The sequence below is a fragment of the Solea senegalensis genome, linkage group LG18, assembly GCF_019176455.1.
Source record: "Solea senegalensis isolate Sse05_10M linkage group LG18, IFAPA_SoseM_1, whole genome shotgun sequence".
Classification (NCBI taxonomy): domain Eukaryota; kingdom Metazoa; phylum Chordata; class Actinopteri; order Pleuronectiformes; family Soleidae; genus Solea; species Solea senegalensis.
In genome coordinates, this window is record NC_058041.1 from 9,705,754 (window position 1) to 9,729,258 (window position 23,505).

Genomic DNA, 23,505 nt, shown 5'->3' on the forward strand with positions numbered 1-23,505 from the left:
CTGGGCGACAATGGCAAACTTCATCGCTCCACTTGGCCCCTTCTGAATACACACATACAATGGCAGAATCCAAATAAGATGCTCTGTTATTCGTGAAATTCAACACACTACATTCCTTCAGTGCCTCTGTCCCTTTGACCGGCAGCAGATGGCCGGGGCTGAGCTGCATAAATGTGCGCGTACGTGTGCATGTGTGTGGCCTTGTCTCTCCGCTTACATCAAAGGGTAAGAACTCAGCAGGCATGAAAAAGGGGAACCTGCATTCCCAGGCTTGATAGGTGTCATATGGAAGTTATTAAAGTCGGCTCTGCCCCTTTACTTCAGTTCATGCAAGCAGCATCATGCACATCCACCGTGCATCCATCCGACTGCATGGGACCACATTTAACTAAATCAGTCAATTAAATCAGGACTGGTTAGAGAACAGAGTCTAACAGATTTTTCAATCAGCTCTCTGCTGCCTCCTTGTGAGGCATGGTGGGAACATGCACTCTTTCTTCTCCCTAACACCACTTACAGTGAATTGCAACAGGTGACCAGAAGAAACAGTACTACAGTAACAGTTAGGACAGTTAGTCAGCTGGAAGAAAGGGAAGGAAATCATAACAAAGATGCAAAACCTTTTGCAAGCTGTTGACAATTATGTGTTTCTTTAATTTTATCCTGAAGAGATTTCAACAACGAGGGGAGATGCAGCAGAGGTCCACGGTGTCCTCATCAAAATCAAGCTGTACAATATTCTTAAACAAATGTGATGTTCTACTTTCTTTGGATTTCATTTGTTAAATCTACATCAGTCCTAATCATAGATACCAAATAAGAATAATTATACATTATTCTTTGTGGTATAACAAAGAACATCACCCATGTAACTTTTCCACTTATTTATTATAATAACATAAAACAAGATCTATAAATGAATCTAACCTGAATAACAATAACAACATAAATAATGAGGCCACTGTGTATATGTTGTATTGCTTTGAATCTAGTTCTTTGAAGTTGTTTTTTTTGTTTGTTTTTTTAACTTTTGCATATATAAATAAAAAATAAAATCATAAATGAAAGGAGGATATAGAAAAGGTACCACTTTAAAGCTACTTGCACTTTTTGATAATGCATTGTACATGCTGCAGACACGTTGTTTACAATAGGCTCAAAATAAAGAAAAACACTCAAAAATGCACAACTTTGCGTAAATCATGAATAATATGCATGCAAAAAAATTATAAAATATGCTAGACATTAAAAGCCCAAAAACACAAATTTTTATTTTATTTCTATTGGTAACAAATACAGAACAGCAGAACTGTACTCCTTTTATATAACAGCATAATAAAAACAGCATAAAATCGTACAATTTTTTTTGAAAAGGAAACAAATTGACAAGAGAAGTGGACAGAAATAACAAACCAAACTATGTACACAATGTAATGTTTTATATGCCTTGGAATTTGGAGATATGTAAATTGGTCAAGTATATATTGTATATTTTATTTTGTTATTAACACAACATTGGTATGGTAAAAGCCATGCCTTCTGTCAAACAATATCATCATCAAGGTCAAAGGGTTAAAGTTTTTTTTTGCTCTCGCTTGTTTTGACGTAATGACGCAGCGTGACGCCTGACGTCACTTCCTGGTACAGCATGTTGCTGGAGGTCAGACGCATAACGACAAAACGAGTTCGTTGAAGAGAAACGTTTCCCCTTCAGTACAACTGTACAATTTCAAACGGGAGAAAACACACGACCCGCGGCGGCAGATTGTGAAGGTGACGGAGGAACCAACAGCTCGTCTTTCTCCGTATCGTTTTACATTTGGAGTGTTGCGACATAGCTAACGTTAGCTCTAGCTAGGCCGGCTCGGCAGACAGACCCTTCCTGGCTCCAGGTTTCTCCAGGTGACCCTCCGCATTTTGAGTGTTTCAGCCATGGACAACAACCAGCAAGCATCAAGTGGCACCAAATCGGGCCTTGGGAGTCTCTTTGGAGGCGGCGCACCTGGATACTCCAACACTGAGCTCGCCGGTGTACCTCGTAAGTGTCTCACTTCACTTCAGCCTCTTGGTTGTAGAGCTAACACTTGTCAACTGTCAATGCCTTTGAATCAACGTCACTTACACAAGTGTTGTTTTTGTGTTATTTCAGTGACAGGAATGAGTCCTTTGTCTCCATACCTCAATGTCGACCCTCGGTACCTGATTCAGGTAAGGCAGAGCTGCATTATTGTCTTGTTTTTGTTAGAAAATACGTTATACTTTCATCTCTGATTGTGTGTTATTAACGTTTTGTTTTAGGACACAGATGAGTTCATATTACCCACAGGCGCTAATAAAACAAGAGGAAGGTTTGAACTCGCTTTCTTCACCATTGGAGGTTCTTGCATGACTGGTAAGAAACATTTAACACGTGTAACTTTTATTATGGCACATAGCGTCCTTAAATTGTTTTTAAGAGCTCCCTGTTATAGTTTTGTTAACAACATTAATTGTCAACGGAAAGTCAGCAAATCCCACAGTGTTTCCACGGTGTCAATACACTATTCTGCAAGGTTATCAATTGCATCTGTATGTAATTCATCAGCAAGTCACTGCAGCGGGTTCCAATATCCTGTAGATTAATTTCCAGGGCAGTAGAGGCTTTTTCAGTCGCAGACTGAGGTACATTCTGTTGGACTGACATATTTACTTGTCCACATACTCTCTACCATGCAGTGAACCTTGATTAATGTAAACTCAAAAGGATTTTTTTGAGTGACTCTAATGGCTTATTAATAACCCTTTCTGCCTCTTGTTTTGTTCTTAGGAGCAGCATTCGGAGTTGTGAACGGTCTTAGGATGGGCCTGAAAGAGACCAGAGACATGGCCTGGTCTAAACCACGTAATGTGCAGTGAGTATAAAAATTCAGCACATTATGCTTAGTATTACTCTACACCTGAATGTGTTAACCTTTCCTCCAAATGTTTGCTTTCTCACCCCAGGATTATTAACATGGTGACTAGGCAGGGTGCTTCATGGGCCAATACTCTAGGTTCTGTTGGTAAGTCCGGAGAAATTTTATTGTATAGACTCTATTGCTTATTTGAAAGTATAATATTGGCATGCTTGTAGGGATCTGTTTGCTGTTGTGATTGTGAAAGTTTCATCCTTTTGAATCACTGTGGCTTTTATGAATCTGTCTTTGGCTCTGCAGCATTGTTGTACAGTGCTTGTGGTGTGGTGATAGAGAAGGCCAGAGGAGTGGAAGATGACGTCAACACAGTGGCTGCTGGAACGTTAACAGGGATGCTCTTTAAATCAGCAAGTGGGTAGTGTTGTTTTTCTTGTGCCATTAATGTGGGCTGTGTCTGGTTGACTTAAGCCTTTAACAATTTTCCACATGTATTTTTAACGGGGCCAGGAAATGGTGGGATTTCAGAATCCGTCATCTGTTTTTCAAATGTCATGGCCCACAAATTGTCACCAAAAACAATGATGGGGATTTTACTTTTCAGTGGTATCCATGGTATATCAGCCCTTTTTTGTTAAATGTGAGAGTAAGACACTTTTGACATGATGAGATTTGAGTGGGGAAAGGTCGCATTTCCTGTCCAAACCAAACCAAGCCAAAGAGAAAACGAATTAAACCTGTCCCCAACCTGACAGGTGTTTTTATGTTATGTTGTTCGAGCCTGACTCTTTAAGTTTGCCTTAATTGTATAGGAGCCAGTTTTATTTATTAAAGCATAATGTTAGGTAGGCAACACCAGCCAACTGTTTCTTCTGACATAGCTGGTACTCTAAAAATTGTATAATTGTATTTGCTGAACTTACTGTGTGTTTATGTTGCCAGCATTAACGGCTGGCGTGTACTTGTTTAATGTTATGTTATAGCCGTTTTCCTGTTGTGTGTTCACAGGTGGATTAAAGGGTGTAGCTCGCGGAGGTGTCGTGGGTTTAGCCTTGTCTGGCGCCTACGCTCTCTACAACAACTGGGACCACATCACTGGCTCATCCTCTTCCTCCTCGCGGCTGTACTAATCTTCCACACATCTGCATCAACATTAGGGCCAAATATCTTTTCGGGACACAGCCTTTAATCACAGCGCTACGAGGAATACGACTCCGGTTGAATGCAGTGTGCTTTCCAGTGAAGTGTGAGGTGGTCCCACTTCACTGTTTTCCACCTATGAGCCACCTTCTTTTCCTGGAGTATTCTGGGAGTTAAATGTGTCTGGAAAAAGGAATTTACCAGAACTTTACATATTACAGAGACCTATTAGTCTCTAATGCTAGTTTTGAAATGAGTAAACCCATTCCACTTGGGTTGAATGAGCCAATATTAATTTGTCACACAGCTGGTTGCATCTGGTGTGTGTTTCACCAGATAAATGGCTGTGAATTCATGCTATGTTTTTGGACTGAAAGACTCTTCTTCAGATTTTCAAGCAAGACGTGCAAACATGGAGCAAAGCCTTGCGGTCCGCTCTACTCTTGTATTTATTAAAGCGTATCAGCAGTGACGTTTGTGTCACTGTGCAAGAAGAAATCACTGTAAAGCTACCGGAAGTGTGTGCTGTTAATGTATCTCCATCAAACCCACCCCCATATTAAAAAGTTACTAAAAAATGGGAAATGTTGACCAAGACCATTGCTTTGAACAAGTTTTATTGCACATTGTTGGATGTAAAAGGTCTTGTCTGGTATAAACTAGGCAGTGCTGACTGCTTACATAGGGTGTTATAAAACAACAAATGCAAGTTGAGAACATTTACAGTTTTAAGTGGTTGTTGATGAAACAACATTGTGGTTGTGACTGAGACTAGTAGAAAAAAACAGTTTGGGCAGGTCTGAAGACATTAAATGGAGCAGAGCTCAAGATCTGGTTAGTGCAGAAAGAAGTCCCTGATCCGCGTTGCCTCGATCCAGGGCATGTAAGCAGCAGTGCGGGTGAACACACTGGGTTTGTTCTCCACGGTGCAGCCGATGGGGCCGAAGCTCACAACGCCGTGCACCTCCCAGCGGTCGAGCCCCACCTGGCACAGCAGAGGACCACCAGAGTCTCCCTGGAAAATATGTAACATGGCACTTTTTTTTTTAGTGACTGAAAGCATTCTTAATCTGTGTGCTGACTTGAGTATAAGTCAGCCTTACCTGGCATGCGGCTGGTGGATCCTCGGTGTCCCTAAATCCAGCACAGATCATAGAGTCTCGGACGCGGTCCCCCCAAAATTTCTTCTGCCGGCAGGTCTTGAAGTCAATGATCGGGAGACGTGCTTGATTTAAAGCTTCTGCCAGAGACAAGTTCTCCTTTCCACCTGTTTAAGTAGCACATGTATTATTGTAGTTACTCATTATACCATATACAACTACAGCAGGACAGCAGTTTTATGCAAGCAAGATAGTATGAATCTTGAAAATTGTATGTACCTTAAAAGTATAAAACTTGTAGAACTAAAAAGAAAAACCTAATTGAAATTCAGTTGGTTTTGTCCTTTCCAGACAAAAGCATTGAAATTTCATTAACCCAAGTTACACTTTAGATTCTTCAAGCATTCAGTTTTTTGGTGGACTCAATGACCGTATTACCTTTATTATATATGCCATATGTAGAGAATAACCCTCTCTACTCACCCCTTGTGTCTCCCCAGCCTGTGACCCAGCAGTAGTGTCCCGGTTTGAGGTTGGTCTGCTTGCGCGGCAGGCAGGCGTAGCGGATGAAGTTTGAAGGGAGGATGTCTGTGGCGGCCCTCACCAGGGCAATGTCATAGTCTAGCTCGCTGTGAGTAGGGTAACGGAAGTTCTCATGCCGGTAGATTCTCTTCACTGGGAAACTCCTTTCTGCTGTCTCTGAACGCCTCAGCTGGTGCTTCCCTAGAACGATCCTCCAGCTCCCAGCATCCTCAGCTTTACCCCTGAGAGGAAGAGTCGAATCACAGTCTCAGGAATTTGTGACCTACTATGTCCTTAAATCAAAACTAAATGTACTGCAGAGTATTTGTTTTTCCTCTTCCCAATAGATGTTTTTCTTACTTCTGGAAGCAGTGAGCCGCAGTAAGGACCCAGTTCTTGTGGATGAGAGTTCCTCCGCAGACGTGGATGTAATGTTTACTTCCCTTGGGACGAACCTATGACAGAAAAAAAACAGGTATCCCTCACAGATGGTCATTCTCTTTTTCTTCACACATGTCACAGAAACTCACTCATGTTGCATAGAAATATTCATACAGATGAGGCCCCAAACACATTTAAGGTCTCCACCACTGTTTTCACTAGTCCGAAGCATTTTTATCATCATCTCATAAGATTCTTTATGTTTGGGACATATTTACGAGTCGGTTTAATCAATTTATCCTTCATTCAAACAATTAACACTTGTCAAAATGGTATAAACTGATGTGGTATTCTAAAATATAACTTTTTTGTGGAGTTTTGTGGTTCAAAATTTCATTTTGGCATTTTATAGACCCACTATTCATGTAATTATTGAATGATGTAGCACTGGAAAGTGTGACTGAGCAAATGTTTAAATATGCCTGACCAGGTCTAAGTATAGAGAGATACATGTATGGACATTTTCATGTAGTTAATGACTACATGAAAATGTCCATGTTCTTTAAAAACTGAAGCACAGGGAGATTTACCTGCAGAGAGACCTGCCAGGGCCAGGAGTGAGGTCTGGCCTCATTCCCAGATACAATCCTTTCAGCCATGTTGGGCTTGAAGTGAGCCATACCACAGTCCTTAGGCCAGTCTAGTGGGAGGGAAGCACAAAATAAAAATAAGACGTTAAATTCAAGAAAGGTAAAAGTATACTTAAAAATGTGTGTATATCACTGAAGTCCTTCTGTGTGTTTGGCAGTACCCAGGTGGATGCTTTTGTGCTGCGGTTGCCGCTCGGGGTTGAGAGTGTGAGCGGCCGCAGGCAGGGATGCCTTGCTCAAGAGCAGTGGCAGCAGCAGAGACAGGAGCCAGAGCAGAGCAGGTCGAGGTTCAGCCATCGTCTTCCACAGAATCAACAGCCGGCACACATCCCTCGCTTTTTATACCAGGCAGCAAACGCACGCAGGTGTCCGTACACACACACACACACATATGCACAAATGCACAAACGCGACAATGAGCTGTGTCACAATAAAAAGGCCCAGCGCTGGATTGTTCTCCTGCAGCTAGGAGTTTCCACCGTGAGGATTTCGTGAAGGCCCATCAGCACTTTCATGTACACATAGTAAGTAAATGGCTCACTGTACACCGATGTTTACAAAGGTGTGACAGCAGTGTACACAAACATCCCATCATGTCACATGTCCTGAGGTAGTGACACAGTGACCGGATCATGACCCTCATCTTTATTATTTCATGTCTCTAAGGTACAGTGATTCATTCTGTGTATGCAGTACACACAAGGGGAATGGATAATTATTTTCATTATCCATTCAGTTATTTTCTTGATTTTATTGATTAGTTGTGTAGTTGATAAAATGTTGGAATATAGTGAAATATATCCATCAGTGTTTCCAAAACCTCGACATAACCTGGAGATATTCAGGTTACAGCCAAAATCAGAATCCTCCTCATTAACAATCTAATTAATCACCTGTTAAAATAGATGGAGATCAGTTTAGTAGTCAATTACTTATTGTTTTGTCATTTTACTGTTGCACATGCATATATGTCGTGTTATATAACGAACAAAAGCATAATTTATTCAAAATAATCCCTTTTGAAAGTGTTGATGAAAATAAATCTCGGCTCCCTCACGCTCTCTGTACACACTCGTGCACACATGTGTGAACGTATAAAAACAACAACTGTAACTGCAGTGGAAGCCACTAGTGACACAAGCTTTTTTTTTTTTTTCTTTACCGAGGTGAATGAGAGAGAATGTGCCCACTCATCTGGATGGCAGCACCTGAATGGCTGCATCTCACCACCACAGTTCATCGGGTTCACACTGTACACACAAATCAACATCGTGTGTTTATCAACATCGTCTGTTTCCATCATTATGCTATGATTAAAATTGATATCAGTATAATCTTCATCAACTGTCTATGCTATTGCATGTATAAATGACATTGTAGTGCCCTAAACATGTCATAACCCATTCTGAACTGTAACCTGATACAACTGCTATGTTATCTGCTCCTGGTCCCTACCTCACTTCCCTCTTTTACTTTCTCTTCCCCCTTTCTATTCCCTATTTTTTTCTTCACCACAACCAGCCTAGGCAGATGGCTGTACATGTTTAAAAGGGAGTTTCTTTCTCTCCACTGATGTCTTGTGTTTTTTCATTGTGTGAACTGTTGGGTTTCTCTTCACTCTATAATATTGTAAAGGTTTCTGCCTTAGTACGTACAGTACCGTGACATAATGTATGTTGTGATTTGGTGCTAAATCAAATTGAATTGTAATTTATAGTGACTTTTCCTCTGTCTTTCTGGGTGAGGAAAATGGGGGAAAATCACAATCTAGTCCTTATCTGGTCAGAATGAGGAAAAAAAGAACAGTTACTTCTATATTTAGTCTAGTTGTGGTGATGGTGATAATGATAACAGTGTTTTATAACCGTCTCCTATTAGTTTTACCAAAGTGGAAAGTTTTAAATGTTTTAATGCTTCAATCATGTGTCCATAGGTGAGGAGCCTGGTCGCATTCTGCTCTTATGACTCTAGAAACCACAAGTCGGCATTTTCAGTGATGCATTGGCAAACACGATATGGTATGTATGTATGTATGTAAGCAGTATGAATTTAAAATCATATTCTGGATTTTTCAGTGAGTCGGTGCCGAAAAATGTGTGAGAAATCTCTTATTCTAGTTCTAGTGACTTTCAGTTACTGACAAATCCTGATAATAAATGTCATAACTTGCTTTACCAGTTAAATGTATCATCAGCTTTTGGCTTATATTTTATTGTTATTTGAGTCTCTTTCCTCATATGTGTCATTTCATAAACCTACAATTAAAATATAAGACATATAAAAGACAAAACATTTTTATTCTACAGATACAGATACAGATACATTGGACATTGTCTCACTTTCACAAAAACCTCACTAAAATGCATCATCTCATCAATACACAGCAGAACGTAATGAACCCAGGACAGTAATGACAGAAGGATGGGGGATGTGGGGTGATCATCTATGAATAATCAATAATGTTTGATTAGTCTTAATCATTTGCCTTTCTGGAGCTTCCACACCAGCCAGGCCTCCCCAGTGACCTGATCCCACTCTTCTTCCGGGTGTGAACAATCCCACGCAAAGGAGATTTAGGATGGCTGCTGCCTTCCTCTCCATACACCTCATCATCCTCTTCATCTTTTGTGTTTTCTCCCTCTGCTCTGCTAATCCCACAAGGAACCTCCTCCTCCACTTGCTTTGTCTCCCCACCTTCACCCGCCATCACACAAGGTGATGTTTTAATCATCACGGGCTGATTCAGTTCAGGGGCCATGACCTTTACTACACTCAATATAAGCGGTGGCTTTGGAGCTCTCTTCTTCTTTGTAGAAGGTCTCAGTGGTCTGGGGCTGCTCTGGAATTCCAGATGTTTCTTTATTGCGGTGCTCAGCTCCTCGGGGTCCACTGATGCACCATGAATATCCCATGTCATCCCGTCCTCGTCCCACTGCACCTGCTTCATGCTGCTCCTCCTGCCCATCTCTTCCCTCGTCGACCCGTGGATCTTCAGACAGGGCCTCCTTCTCTCCAGATCTTGGGAGGAAGCAGAGTTCATGTCCCACATCTGGTCCTCTTCATGTCTCTCCTCCTCCTCGCTGCTGACTGGGAACATGCTAGAAGATGGGGACACCAGATTGGAATTTGACCCCACTGATGACTTCAGGTTAAGCCTTGATCCGGGAGGCGAGCCCAAGTTGGAGTGTGAGCCAGTGTTGGAGGTAAAAATGTTCCTCCTGAGGTCCCACCAGGAGCCCATAGGAGAGATTGTCTGCACTTCTGCATCTACCAGGACCACCTGAGATGTCACTGTTCCCTCTTCCTTGATGACGTCATCCTGTGGAGGTCCTGTGATGCTGGTTCTGTAGCTTAACTTGCACCTGCAGCAGTCACTTACCAGTGAGTCACTCAAGGAAGAATCGTGGGGTGACTTTTCACATCCTTGTGCCAGACAGCTTTCACCCGACTGCCATGGCAGCTGTGGGTAGCAAGGTGAGACTCCGCTTCTCCCTACTTCTTGTCCCTCTGCTAGAGTGGTTGGCATTGGAGAGCTGAGCATCCGCTCTGGGCTTCTCGTCTCTCTGCCCTCTGGTAACTGGAAGCCTCCGGGGCCATGCAACTCTTTTGTAGAGTCTTCAAAAACTGAGCCAACATCTGACACTGCATTGTCTTCCAGTGAACAGACAGATGATGACTTTTGGGAAGGGAACTGAAAAGAACCCCTTGTGCTGCTAAGCTGTAGGAGATTTGAGGAGTTGGATGTTAGGGGTGCGGAGGTGTGAACCTGCAGTGGTGAGGTTGCAGGTGAGGGCATAAGGAAGTTTTCTTGGTGATTTAAAGGTTCTACAGGTGATACAGTAGGCGTGTGGAGGGAAGAGGTGAACAGAGAGGGTGTAGTTGGAGGAGAGATTAGTTTGGACGTGGGAGACTCCGGTGCAGAGGGGTTACAGGCCTCCTGGGTTAGACTTGAGGAGCATGAGGCCCCTCCTTTCCACACTACTGTCTCTGGCGTGCTGCTGCGGCTGTGTATGTTACCACTACTTTCGCTGCAGCACTGCATGTTGGCAACTCTGTGCTCGCTGAGCGCAGGAGGACTGTGCATGTCCAGGTTGTGGGTTGTGAGTGATAAGTGGTGGCTGTTCGTGGAGCTGACCTGCTGCAACATGTGTGAGCGCAGCTGCTGGAGAATCGCTGAGTCCTGCTCACAGTGTGTGTTGGTGCTGGAGCTGCGTCTCATGCTCATTCTGGTCCAGGCCGGGTCCCGCTTGTGCGGCGCACCTGTTGCCATGACCACATCCATGGAGCTCTTGGAGATGGAGAAAATGGGACTCTGGTCATCCTCGTCCTCTAATCCCACAATCGCAGTCTCATCACCATAAGAAAGTGACTGACTGACTGAACAACAGACGTGCTTGTAACTCTCAGACACAGGGCGCCCAGGCTTCGCCATGGCAACATCAACCTGTGAAGACAAACAGAGCCTTTGATTTTGACTTTCATTCCTAAACAATATGATTTTACATCAACTTTCATCAAGTTTGTCCAAGCAAAATTAAACTGCTGCCCACAACCATTTATATTAGCTTAGCATAAAGACTGGAAACAAGAGGAAACTAGCCTAGCCTGTCTGTCACCACTATGATATGTCTAACAATGGAGCCGGGGACCAAATAGCCTGACATTAAACAACTATCTTTAAAAGTGCACATTTCAGTCTTTGAGCATTGTTTTGTTCATCTTAAACCTTCGAGACATAATATGTTACGAAGTGTTCTTAAAAGGATTGAAGTGGTTGTTGTACTTCTCATCTAACGTTTGGCCTGAGCGCAAAGTGAAATACCCAACATGTAAAAATTATCCATTTGTTTCTTTTCTTTCTCTCTTATTCCGAAAACATACCATCACTATGCAAACACCCACACATCCACAGGAATTCTCAGATTAGCCTAACAAGATTACAAAATCCAGATAATTTGATTATTGCAGAAAAGAAAAAAAAATTTTAAAATAAAAATGAAGCAAGGGCCAAAGAAAACAAGAATTGACAGAGGTTTTTTGCTTTTGCTTGTTTGTTTGTTTTTTAAACTACAGAACATTACAGGTTATGTCCTCCATCATGACTGTGGAAGTCTGGACTTATTTTATTATTTTATAACACAGTATTTGTTACCCCTTCTCATCAAAAGTAATTGTATTGTCATGCTCATATTTTGTTGCATGAAAACACATAAATACTTTTTTTAAATGAACTGCCAGACCCTTTAATCTACCTGTGTCCCAAAATGACCTAATGGCATTTTGACCAACCTCAACCTGCAGATACTCAACAAACTCACCGTGTGCTATCAGATTAAAGAGAAAAATAGCCTCTTACCTTAAAGATCGCACCGCTATGGCCTGATTTCTGCCCTGACACTGAGCAGCTGTCTCTCCTCCCTCCCTCCCCGTCATTCCTTACACTCTTCCTCCCTCATTCCTTAAGAAGATCACCTGTCCTGTTTCCGTCTCCCTGGACAATCCAAACTCACTCAGTTTGCTTTTCCCGCCACATTTCCTCTGTTCATTCTTCTACGCTGTCTGCAGTAACTGCACAAGTTGTCATCAGGACCAGGAATATGACTTGTTGAATATGACACACTGGTCAGTGCGTGCATGTGCCGGTGTGTGTGCGTGAGAGAGGCAATTGCTCTGCCTTTACCTCCAAGGATTACCTGTAATCTCATTAGCTGCCATTCAATCTCTGAACAGCGTGTGTGTGTGATTGTGGTTGATGAAGGGATCATGAGCATTTTAAAGAGCACTGTGGAGTGTTACACTTAATGGAGATATAGATGAATCAATCCTATAGATGCAGAGGTATCTCAAAAAAAAACTGGCTTTTTACTTCTTCACAACACCATTTCGATTGTCATATGGAGGGGGGGGGACTCTGGTCAACACTAGCATTGCCATCCTGGGGAAAACAAGGCATATTCTCAATCAGAAAGCACTATATACATTATGTTGTTTGTTACTTTTACCATGTTTGAGTTACTGAGGTGTGGGGAAACATGTACAAAAGCAATATTCAACCAATATATAGTATAACGCAGAAAAGGGCAATGAGATCGATTCATAATGCAGGATATAGAGACCACAATTTTCGGATCTGATTCAGTTTAAAACAATTATTAAAAATAATATTCAAAGCAAAAGGATATCATTTAAAAATGTATTGTTGCCAGGACAACTTTAAAAAATATGTGTGTTTCTATCTCGGGGGGTTAAATTATGGAACAGAGTAAAAACATAAATCACATAAATCAGTTTAAAAGAAGAAACAAAATAAACATTTTAAATAAATATAAAGGATGAAGAACAGCAGTTTCATCCAGGACGGTGATGGAAATGTTTAAAGAAAGACGTATTCTTATGTTGTACTGAGAACACACAACTTTGTAAAAAATACTGTAAATATGTAAAGATTTGGTGATGAGATTAAGTAGTGAGATAAATTGAGTTGTGTGTAATAGGAATGGGGTTGGTATATATACATTTATACTTTTGCCAACTCCTTTTTTTTAAAACGTGTCGAGATGTACTGTACATCTTTCTATCTATGAAGGTTGCGGCACCATGCAAACAAAAATCCCACATACTGTGCAACTTGCATTAATTAATACAATCAAATTTGCAAACCATATGGTTGTATTGTCTTTACTGTGAATAATCTAAACTCCTACTGTACATGCTTGGAGAGGAGGAAATGTGAGATTAAATTGCAACGTGTAACTTAACCAATAGATGTTGCTAAATCCTTCAAACTGCACCTTTTTAAAATGGTCATGAGCACGTTCTTCAACCATGAAATCCAGATAAGAGCATGACACAGTGAGAATCAGGCAGCTGCTGTGTTGTACACATACAGTAAACTACGTAGAGAGTCTGTCAGAGTGAACGCTGACAACAGGAGAGGACAGAAAAGAGAAAAATACTCGTCCATGGCCGGTAGGAAAACTACATCAGACACAATGTTTACCTTATACACTGAATTTATTTTCTTTTTTGTGTGTGTGTGTTTGTTCAGAACAGGCGTTACTGTTGGCTGTCGGCCTGTCTGTGAGCCTTCTGTCACTGCTGCTGCTTGGTCTGATCGTATGTTACCTGTGGAGGAGGAGGAGGAGAGAGCAGGGTCAGTACGAGGAGCTGCCCTCCACGGTGCCTTCAGTCCCAGCACACTCTGCTCCGGCGATCCTGGTCTCTCAGTGCACCTGGACCATGTTAGTAACACACCCAAAAAAAATTCGAATTATTGATAGTTGCGTTTTAGTTGTTATAGATTAGTATAGTATCTGAGTAGTAAAAAAGTTATTTAATAAATGCAGTGGTGAAGCATTTATTTTCAAATAAATACCAAGAAAGATGGAAAAATTATAAAATGTTGAGGTTTGTTGGGTTTTTAGTTTTTTATGACAGATAATGGAATCATTATTCCATTATAATCATGGAAAGCTGGACCCAATCATCTTCTAATGTAACTGTACCGTGAGGATACATTTACTAACATTTTTCTCCATGTGAAAGGCCGGGTGAGATCCCTTTCACTGTGCCTCCTCGCCTAATGACACAAAAGCAAGGTGATCTGACCGCAGAGGAAACGGATGAGACGGAGATGAAGATGAAGCTGGAGACTCAGCGGGACATACTAGCTCATCGTGGGTCACTCTCAGTAAGAAGTAGGTTGTTATTACCTTCTATTTGACTGCACATGGATGTCGAGATGTTAGTGTTAGTTGGTGACTTCTCAGAACAAAGCTTTTTCTTTTGATTTTTTTACTTTAAGTAAAAAAAAAAGAAAAACAAGAGCCTACAACACAGGCCCCCATCCCAATGCACCCACAGACATCTACTGAAAACAAAAAGACTGCCACAGCAGCAGATCATGGGTCTGAAACAATTGCAATTTCTCCAGTGTCCTTAGAAAATGATCTAAATCACATTCACAGACTCTTGTTTTGTAGTCACTTATACTCTTATATAAAAGTTAAAGCATCTACATCTTATTAAATTTCTCATTCCTCATTCAAAACTTCAGTTCAGAATAACCACCTGCTGCCCTCAGGTTGGTATCCAGTGGGGACGGTGCTTGCTGGTCTCTATTCCGTTCCTCCTCTGAACGAAGTGGTGGCCCCTCCACCGGGTATGGCCACGCGCCTCTGCTTCTCTGTGGAGTACCGACACAGTGGGGAGCAGCTCATGGTCACATTGTTCCGCCTGGGCAACCTCCCTCCACGGTTCCACAGCAATGTGACGCTGGTGGAGCTTCGGCTTCTGCCTGACGACCGGCGGCCACGACAGGCCAAGGCCCGAGGCACGGGCCCTGACCCGGAGTTCCACGACTGCTTCATTTTCCAGGTGAGGAAAACAAAGATTTTACATCTGAGACACATGCAAGCAGGAGACATGATATTAATAATTGTACTGTTCTTTATTTATTGTTGGGCAGACAAAGGTCAGGGGTGATCAGTCAGATTCTAGGAGGAACCTTTGCCGCCACTCAGGCCTTTCTCTGTTTATTGTTTCCTAACAGTTCTGAAGAGATTAGGAGATTTCGAGATAAATATATGATCCTCATCCTACCAGAGGTGGAAAGTAATGAATTACATTTACTCAATTACTGTAATTGAGTAGGTTTTTTTGTGTACTTGTGCCAAGTCATTTTTAAAATGCGTCATTTTACTTTTGGTCTAAATTAAAAAAATAAAAAGTAACAGTCTGAGAAACAACTGTGACCCTTTTCACAATATAAATGTGTGCATTATATCATGTTTTTACTGCCATTTCTGTAACTCCTGATATCATTATTTTGAAGAAGTAAATCAACCATTTCCAAGAGATAGACTGTGTGTTTAATCAATGAGTCACAACTTCATTTGTTGCTGCAAATTTATTTGGAAAACCCACTTTCTAGTGATTTCCATAGTGACCCTGTTCAGTGATGATCTGTGTTAAAAACTCGTCGTCTGTCCACATGCTGTATTTGTTTTTGAGGAATTGTCCACAGGTGTCGGGAGTGTGCGTTCCTCAGAGCACCCTGAGCGTGTGTGTGCTCAGTGTGGATCAGGACGGGAAACGGCATGCAGTGGGCAGGGTGCTCTTCCCTCTTGAGGGTGAGCTGGGTCAGGCTGGACGGGTTCTATGGAGAGACCTGGACACAGAGGATGACACGCAGGTACACACACAACAACACAGTACTGCACAAAACGTCCATTTGTTTTGTAGTTTTGACAATGACCATATATAATTCTTTACAGTCTTGTATAAAGTGCCTTAAAGGGATAGTTGAGTAAAAGTACAAGTATATTACCAGAAAATGACTTTGATAGAAGTTGATGTCACGTTTTATAATATTACTTAAGTAAAAGTCTTAAAGTATATGACATTTACTGTACATAAGTATCAAAAGTCATTTTCTGATATAAAATGTATTTAAGTTTGAGAAGTAAAGTATTAAAAAGTGAGGAGTTAGGATTGAGCCACGGTAGCTCAGTGGTAGGGCGAGTTGTCTTTCAACTGAAAGTTTGTGGGTTTAATTCCTGGCTCTGCTAGTCTGTATGTGTCCTTGAGCAAGACATTTAAACCCATCTTGCAGTGTGTGAAAGATCGGTGAATTGATGAAAACTACGGTGTAAAGCAGCTCATCAAGACCAGAAAAGCTCTATATAAATACAGACCATTACCCACTCTTCTTCTTCTGATTTTATTTGGTAGTTACGAGTAACAAAGAGAGCTCGAGGAAATGTAGTGGAGTAAAAGTAAAAGTTGCTAGAAATACAAATAACAAAGTAAAGTACAGAGTGCATTACAACACTGATTATTTCTCAATCTGTTTTTTTAGAATATCAACCCAAAAATAAATGAATTGCTTTTGTCTTTTAGCTTTTACTGTTTTCTGGAGGAAAAGGTGTAACAGGATATATATAAAATGATCTTCCTTTGCACATTAGACAGGCCTCTTCCCTGTCTGTCTTTAAATCTCTTCTTAAAAGCCATCTCTTTAAGCTGTTGATTTGTTGTTATTTTTTGGTTTAGTTTTTATTTATTTTATTTGATCTCTTTTTGTTGTGGTTTATTGTTTGGCTGTTAGTGTTATCCACATTTTTATGTCTTTTAATTTAGTTTTGTTGTTTTAGATGCATCTAATTGCCACATGTGAGCTTCTATGCCTTTTATTTATATTCTGAAAAGCACTTTGGTCCACTGTGGTTGTTTTTAAGTGCTTTACAAATAAATTTGGATTGGATATTGTCATTTGCTAAAACAAGCTAGTGTTCAACAATGGTATTCATCATCTCTTCTCTTTCCCAGTGCTCAGAGCTGGGTGATGTGCAGGTGTCTCTCAGCTATAGTCGGACTCTGCAGCGCCTCACTGTGGTGGTTTTAAGGGCTCGGGGGCTTCAGCTGCTCACAGATGCAGGTAGGGACACTTGTCAAGGTCATGGAACAAACTTGCACATGTCTCTGCATGTGTGAGACATGTTTTCGACCCAATATGATGACATGACCATGGAATCTGGGAATGTATAGTGTGACGTGTGTATGTTTTCCAGGTGTGTGTGTGCAGGTCAGCTTGCAGATACACACTCAGGTGGTGAAGGTCAAGCGCAGCTGTGTGGTAAGAAGGGACACCGACCCGCGCTTCGACCACAGGATGACATTCAAACTTCGCTCACAGCACTTGGATGAAGCCTGTGTGAGCTTTGAGCTGCAGCAGCTAAATCACGTCGACTCAGGTGAAAGTTCTCTTTAAAGCTTTGATGGGGGGTTTTACAGATTTCTGATTTTTTTACAAATCTCTTGATTATGGTGCGAGTACATAATCCATTTTATCCAAAGTTTTGTACATTTTTCTCATTCAAGCCTGAGAAATGAAAGTGAGTCTTTCCGTAGAGTATATTCCATTCACCAGTCGCACCCATTGGGCTTTTGATTGGAGGGTCAACTTGCAGCCATTTGCCAATGTTATGCCACTTGCCAACATCATTTTTAATAAATGTGTCTGTTTTTTTTCCTAAATGCAATGTTGCAAGTCCAACTCCATTCCTGTCACTTTACAAATCTCAGCTGCAATCTCTCGCCATGCAATGGTTTTATTTATTGGCAGGACCAGAAGATATGAGAGTGATTGACCAACAACAGCCCTGGTTATTTAAAGGTGTTTGCAAAGCTGTTGGACAAGGCGTGATAAAATATCTCATCAGATTCTTCCGACCAAATTCCCTCAGGGACCTTGACCTCATTCCGTCTTGACATAATACAAATGAGACGTGAGAACTATTTCATAATGATTTCAATCTAAAAGACATTTGTTTATATTCAAAATGTACACGCAAGAGTTTTAAACATTAGAAATGCCGTTAAAAATTACTTTTGAATGAACATTATTCTCTGTGTTTGAGTTATGATATTAACTGGGAGTTTATCTTTGAGGAAAGATTGAAAGTGCTATAATGATTAAGATTGTTGGTCATTAAACCGTTCTCAAAATGGCAATGTACTGCACATGTCTCTCTGTTGGCCGGTCAAATACACATGTCATGAGACAGTCACCTTGCCTATGTCTTCATGTTTGTCCCAGAGTCTGCGGTCCTCCTGGGTGTTCTGGTTTTAGGTCCCTTCATGTACGCCAGGGGCCCACAGCTGCAGCATTGGATGGACATGGTCAACACGCCACAGGAGCCGGTTGAGCTGTGGCACAGACTGAGCAGGGCCACCTAACACCTGATTCACACACGTGATGAATAAAATAAAATAAAATATTAAAGAAAAAAAAAGAACTACTGACCAAATGCATTGTTTTCAAAGCTCTAATTAAGCAAGTGAAGGAATTAAAGTGGGAGAACACAAACCTCAACTTTATCCTTAGGAGCCATAAACATCACATTATGCATTTATAACCTTTCCTTTTTTGTGTGTTTGTTACCTTCCTCACAAAAAAAACAAACTTGTGTGAATATCTGTTTGTTTGTGATCAGCGTGACTAAAAACAGAAAAGCTAAAGGAAAATGTGGTTAAAAATGAACTATTTTCCACACACTATTTCAGTTACAGTTTGTGGTACTTGCATTGTGTTTGTAGTTGCACGTATTGTCCAGCAGGAGGCGACATATGCCGTTGTGTCAGCGAGTGCTGCCGCAATTTGGAGTGGCGAGTGTGAATGAGAGGAAGTCCTGTGTGGTGACGTGAGGCTCGACGTGAAATTAGGAAAAGTTAGTGCTTTCGCGTGAGTCTTGTCGTGGATTAAGTGAACTTTTCGTGTAATTTAGGCGCCATGAAGATAAACGAGAACACGTTACTGGAGGGACACAGAGTAGTACTGGTTCCTTATAATGCACAGCACGTGCCCAGGTAACTGCTTCGTTCATTCATTCATTCGTTCACCCATTCTTATTTGCAGTATCACTCCCTCTGCTGCTGCAAAACAGTGATTGCCTGATGATGAAATCAGTTGAACTGCGCCTTTATTATTTTGCCTTCAGTGCTTTGACATGGCTGTAGTGTCAGGTACATTTGCATTCACTCATTCATTCACTCATTCAAACCTGTGAATGGAACCACTTTCATAACATAAATATATACTCCACTTTTTCTTCTTCTGATAGATTAGTGAAACAACACAGTCATACTACTACTAATAATCCTCATTAAAACTCATGTTACAATTTACAAAGTTAAGATTAATTCTAGTGATAAAAGATCTCTTAAATAATAGGGTTTTAAATGTTTGTCCTTGTTTGTGTAACCTAACTCGTATAAAACTATGTCATAACCTGTAGGTCTGCATCATCATTAACTGATTACTAAATTAACCGTCAACTATTTTGATAATGGATTAATTGGTGTGAATGGCCTCTTAAATGTGTATATTTAGTTATATCCTGGTTTATTTGCTCCCTGTAACAAAGAAGAGCATTTAAGAACATTGTCATTATCTTTTCCAGGTTTGGGAAACACTGATCGACATTTTCCGGAACAAACAAGTGCTCGATTACTCGAGAAAATAACCTACAGATGAATCGATTATTAGAATAACTGTTACAGCTCTAGTCACCTGCTGAGGTTATAAAGTAGTGGGTGCTGGACAACCAGCAGAATTAAATTAATTTAAAGTGTGTCTCATTTAAAACCAACTGTTGTCTCCTCCACCTATTTCCACACCTCAGGTATCATGAGTGGATGAAGTCTCCTGAGCTGCAGCAGCTGACCGCTTCAGAGCCACTGACCCTGGACCAGGAGTACAACATGCAGCAGAGCTGGAGGGAGGACAATGACAGTTAAGATGCATCTGCGTGCAATGTGCACATGAAATTGATCATTTAAGCCCCCATAATTATTGTTTTTCCACAGAGGTTACCAACCTGGGGCTGAAAACAGTGCCCATTACTTATATCTTTATTTTTTCTGGTGAGTTATTGGTCAACTTTGTCTCACCATGGCCTTATGTAGGATATTTTCCCATCTTAAAGCCCCAAAAATCTCATTAGCTTTAACCCTTTGACTCATAACCCTGAAAATGTTAAAAGGGACAGAAAAATGTCCTGTGAGTAAGCGCTGTTAATTAAGTGCCAATAACTTCCCATTTCTGACAGTTATTTACAATTTACTGCATATTAAAATAGTGTAACAATTTGCAATGCTTTATTTATAATAAAAGTTTTTGCACAAAGATTTTGCGTGTTAAATTAGATTTTTGAACAGCATAAAACAAAATGTTATTTACAATAACATTTGCTTGAGTCTTTGTCTCAGTGTGCAAAAAAACAGGCCACAGACGTTTTTTGCAACTCTCTCCTCTGGCGTGAAAGACACTTATTCTCCTGCTTCCTGCAACAGCATGAGTTAAATTACCGTAATAACCACATGTTGGCTTTAATGTGCAAGCTTTCAGAAACGGCTGAAATTTTTCCGATTGCACAAACGGGTGTGTATGTACTGCAACGCAAAGTACACTTGTTGTGTGTGTCGTAGGTGATATGCTCGGTGTTAAAGGGTTAAATGTAATGTAATATTTAATCTTTAATGGCTTCAAAGACTTTTTTTTTTACTTCACAACTGCGAAAAAGGTTTTCCAGTCCTTGAAAACTATGAGATTTTGTGTGAAAGTCTTGGGAAAAAAGTTCAAACTCTGCACAAATGCACAAAAGCATTTTAAAATATGTATAAATAAAGAAAAGCAAATAAAACTTGATAGGATTTCTGTAGCTGGTCACGTCTGAAGCTAGGGAGTAAAGCAAGAAGATGAATTCTGCATTCATTCATTCATGCTTTTATTGACATTAACTTTGAAAGACAACAGGCACAGTCTCAACTATAAAACTACATCAAATCAAAGTCTTTCTCTTTTGAAAAAGTCTGGTTTCTTAACTTTAGGACGAGCTGTTTTATTTCATTGATTTCTTTTTTTTTTTCCCTAGAATGCACATTCATCATCCTGGACAAGCAGCAGTGGGCGGACCCCAGCGTCGTGGAGGAGCAATGCATGGTGGGAGATGTCAACATCTTCCTGACTGACCCCACAGACCCCTCCTTGGCTGAGCTGGAGGTCATGATAGCAGGTGAAGCCTGGTGTGGACGGGGCTTTGAAAACCTGTCTGTGCTTTAGATTTTACAGTGAAAAACTAAATTGCCCTCATGTTTTTTTTTTGTTTTTTTTATCAGAGCCCAGTTACAGAGGGAAGGGCATCGGTAAGGAGGTGACGCGCATGATGATGTTCTACGGTGAGTCTCCGAATATTTACTGTTTGATCACAGCGTGAGTGTGTTGTTATAAGTTGTTGTTATCCCTGCTTAGTTGAGTTTAAATGTGTCAAATATGCAATACAGTGAGTGTTGACATTCAAAACACTGCCAGAGCGTGGTTACAATACTTTTCGGGAATATGGAAATACACATGCACTTATAACCTGTGTTGCACAATGTGTGTCTGCTTGAGAGCAGCAGCAGTGAAGCACGCTGAGAGGAGATGACCAGGTCAAATCCAATCAATTTGAATTAAATTGGAAAGCAAATTAAATCAAGAGCTTGTCAACGGAAATCATCTGGGGAGATTATTAGTGATACCAAGCCCTGACAGTGTCGGTTGAACATTTCTGACTGTGGTTTTCCCGTTTTCCCGACTCTTCTCCTCCTGAATTGTTGTGTTCATCACTTTTCCTTGAAAAACCCAACCTGTGCCACAGCCACAGAAACTGCAAAAGGGGAATTTTGATTGCAAAAGGGACTGATGCATGATGACGTGTACAGTTGTTTCTTAACTTGTCTTAACTTGAATGAGAACTATAGCAATAAGCAGCACATGAACACAGAACTTTTCCAACCCGGGGCGATTGGGTTTTTTCTGTAGCTGCCCCTAATCTTTGGAATGAGTTACCTATGGAAATTAAATCTGCCCTCATCATTGAACATTTTAAATCACTTTTAAGACCCGCCTATTCTCCTTGGCCTTCACTTCAGGATAAAAATAGTCAAGCCGGACACTTAAATGTAGTTTATACCATTTTACTATTCTATTATGTTACTATTTTACTTCTATTTTTATTGACTTTATACCTTTTATGTTGCTGTGCCTTTGAATCTGTAAAGCACTTTGGTCAAACCTCTAGAAATAAAGTGGACTGGACTTGACAGAATCGGTTTCTACCATCATTTCGTAGCTTCGGGTTTTAACTGAATTATGATGACCACCGGCGTGTTGTCCTTTTCATCAGGAGTCTCCAAACTCGGGGTCAAAAGGTTCCAAGCTAAGATAGGTCTCGACAACGAGGTCAGCGTCAGCATGTTCAAGAAACTCCGCTTCAAGGAGGTAATGAGTCGGACTGTGTGAGGAAACCTGACATTCTAACAGTGTGGTTACCGGGGTTAACCGGGGTTTTCCTGGTTTCAGGTGTCGGTGTGTCAGGTGTTCAAAGAGGTGACACTCGAGATGGCGGTGGACGAGGCCGTCCGGACGTGGCTTTCGGACGACGTGACCTTGGTGAAGGAGAAGGACTACAGAGAGAGCTGCAACAGCAGACAGCAACTGGTTTTATAATGAAGTGGGACGCTGCAGTCTCGCATCATCATTAAGATTTGCAGCTATGAAGTGCACGTTGCGATGTTTTTATGCACATGAGTACTGCATATAATTACACTTTTAATGAACTGGTGCCTCTTTTTGAATATGTTCTACTTTTCTTCTGCTACAAGTCCATAATATATAGATTTGATGTTGTACATATGTAAAATATCATGTTGAAACCTAAGAGTGAGGCATGTTACTGCACGTCTTAAATTGAATTAAAAAGACTCCTGTGTATACTTTCAGTATCTCTTGCCCTTTATAGCAGTGGTCAGCAATTGGTGGCCCGTGGGCTAAAACTGGCCCACCAGCAGCAGTATCTGGCCCTGCAGACGATTTAACCCCTTAGTGCTCATGTGGCACAGATCAGTGCCATGTGAGACACACTCTCGGTAAATTGCAGTGGGAAAATTACAATGAATATTAACATATCTCACGCAATCTGCTGATTAAATCCACATTACTTTTAGGTTAAGGCTGCAAACGTGGGTTTGAAGACACATTGCCTGTTCAGTTGCTTACAAAAAAATTGGCCCTCGGCCACATTTACGTGCCGATCCCTGCCTTATAGATTGAGCTTTCACATCCAATATGATGAATAATGAATATGAATAATATAATTATTATCAATTACTCCAGGATCATTTTGTATTAAAGTGTAATCTTAAACAGTTAATGTAGAGAGTATTTCCTTCTATGTTTTGCTGCTTGGAGTGAAAGATGTCCCTTGTGCATTGTAGTAA

General features: G+C 41.0%; 5 protein-coding genes across 6 annotated transcripts; 3 read left to right on the forward strand and 2 right to left on the reverse strand.

The window, feature by feature from the left end:
* Positions 1-1,617: 1,617 nt before the first annotated feature.
* On the forward strand, positions 1,618-4,603 carry timm23a (translocase of inner mitochondrial membrane 23 homolog a (yeast)). Its single transcript, XM_044013429.1, has 7 exons — positions 1,618-2,038; positions 2,150-2,208; positions 2,299-2,392; positions 2,807-2,891; positions 2,983-3,041; positions 3,195-3,305; positions 3,900-4,603. Exons 1-7 carry the CDS (start codon positions 1,933-1,935, stop codon positions 4,019-4,021), a joined length of 636 nt encoding a protein of 211 aa, XP_043869364.1. The 5' UTR covers positions 1,618-1,932; the 3' UTR covers positions 4,022-4,603.
* Positions 4,604-4,631: 28 nt separating this feature from the next.
* zgc:112285 (uncharacterized protein LOC561476 homolog) lies at positions 4,632-7,004 on the reverse strand. Its single transcript, XM_044013428.1, has 6 exons — positions 6,846-7,004; positions 6,625-6,734; positions 6,014-6,108; positions 5,615-5,895; positions 5,135-5,298; positions 4,632-5,046 (listed from the first exon to the last, which is right to left on the reverse strand). The coding sequence occupies exons 1-6, from the start codon at positions 6,979-6,981 to the stop codon at positions 4,867-4,869; spliced, it is 966 nt and encodes a 321-aa protein (XP_043869363.1). The 5' UTR covers positions 6,982-7,004; the 3' UTR covers positions 4,632-4,866.
* A 1,958-nt stretch (positions 7,005-8,962) lies between these two features.
* Positions 8,963-12,351, reverse strand: LOC122758888. Of its 2 annotated transcripts, none has more exons than XM_044013274.1 (2): positions 12,195-12,351; positions 8,963-11,128 (listed from the first exon to the last, which is right to left on the reverse strand). In XM_044013274.1, exon 2 carries the CDS (start codon positions 11,114-11,116, stop codon positions 9,158-9,160), a length of 1,959 nt encoding a protein of 652 aa, XP_043869209.1. In that variant the 5' UTR covers positions 11,117-11,128; positions 12,195-12,351; the 3' UTR covers positions 8,963-9,157. The 2 variants fall into 2 exon arrangements, with proteins under 2 accessions (XP_043869209.1, XP_043869208.1); XM_044013273.1 differs by having other exon boundaries at positions 12,041-12,351.
* A 950-nt stretch (positions 12,352-13,301) lies between these two features.
* syt15 (synaptotagmin XV) lies at positions 13,302-18,469 on the forward strand. The gene is made up of 8 exons (XM_044013275.1): positions 13,302-13,653; positions 13,733-13,925; positions 14,230-14,381; positions 14,768-15,060; positions 15,710-15,877; positions 17,014-17,122; positions 17,256-17,438; positions 18,284-18,469. Exons 1-8 carry the CDS (start codon positions 13,647-13,649, stop codon positions 18,421-18,423), a joined length of 1,245 nt encoding a protein of 414 aa, XP_043869210.1. The 5' UTR covers positions 13,302-13,646; the 3' UTR covers positions 18,424-18,469.
* Positions 18,470-18,908: 439 nt separating this feature from the next.
* nat9 (N-acetyltransferase 9 (GCN5-related, putative)) lies at positions 18,909-23,001 on the forward strand. Its single transcript, XM_044013192.1, has 6 exons — positions 18,909-19,053; positions 19,869-19,978; positions 21,120-21,260; positions 21,364-21,423; positions 22,413-22,507; positions 22,589-23,001. The coding sequence occupies exons 1-6, from the start codon at positions 18,977-18,979 to the stop codon at positions 22,733-22,735; spliced, it is 630 nt and encodes a 209-aa protein (XP_043869127.1). The 5' UTR covers positions 18,909-18,976; the 3' UTR covers positions 22,736-23,001.
* The last annotated feature ends 504 nt before the right edge of the window (positions 23,002-23,505 follow it).

Coding starts and splice junctions, on each gene's coding strand:
- LOC122758888 (XM_044013274.1), bottom strand. CDS start 11,116: ATGGCGAAGCCTGGGCGCCCTGTGTCTGAGAGTTACAAGCACGTCTGT.
- syt15 (XM_044013275.1), top strand. Junction 15,878..17,013: donor ACACAGAGGATGACACGCAG/GTACACACACAA, acceptor TCTCTTTCCCAG/TGCTCAGAGCTGGGTGATGT. Junction 17,439..18,283: donor GCTAAATCACGTCGACTCAG/GTGAAAGTTCTC, acceptor TGTTTGTCCCAG/AGTCTGCGGTCCTCCTGGGT.
- timm23a (XM_044013429.1), top strand. CDS start 1,933: ATGGACAACAACCAGCAAGCATCAAGTGGCACCAAATCGGGCCTTGGG. Junction 2,393..2,806: donor TGGAGGTTCTTGCATGACTG/GTAAGAAACATT, acceptor TTTTGTTCTTAG/GAGCAGCATTCGGAGTTGTG. Junction 2,892..2,982: donor TCTAAACCACGTAATGTGCA/GTGAGTATAAAA, acceptor TTCTCACCCCAG/GATTATTAACATGGTGACTA.
- zgc:112285 (XM_044013428.1), bottom strand. CDS start 6,981: ATGGCTGAACCTCGACCTGCTCTGCTCTGGCTCCTGTCTCTGCTGCTG. Junction 6,109..6,624: donor CCTGGCAGGTCTCTCTGCAG/GTAAATCTCCCT, acceptor TTTCTGTCATAG/GTTCGTCCCAAGGGAAGTAA. Junction 5,299..5,614: donor AGGCTGGGGAGACACAAGGG/GTGAGTAGAGAG, acceptor CTACTTAAACAG/GTGGAAAGGAGAACTTGTCT.
- nat9 (XM_044013192.1), top strand. CDS start 18,977: ATGAAGATAAACGAGAACACGTTACTGGAGGGACACAGAGTAGTACTG. Junction 19,054..19,868: donor AATGCACAGCACGTGCCCAG/GTAACTGCTTCG, acceptor TCCACACCTCAG/GTATCATGAGTGGATGAAGT. Junction 21,261..21,363: donor GCTGGAGGTCATGATAGCAG/GTGAAGCCTGGT, acceptor TTTTTTTATCAG/AGCCCAGTTACAGAGGGAAG.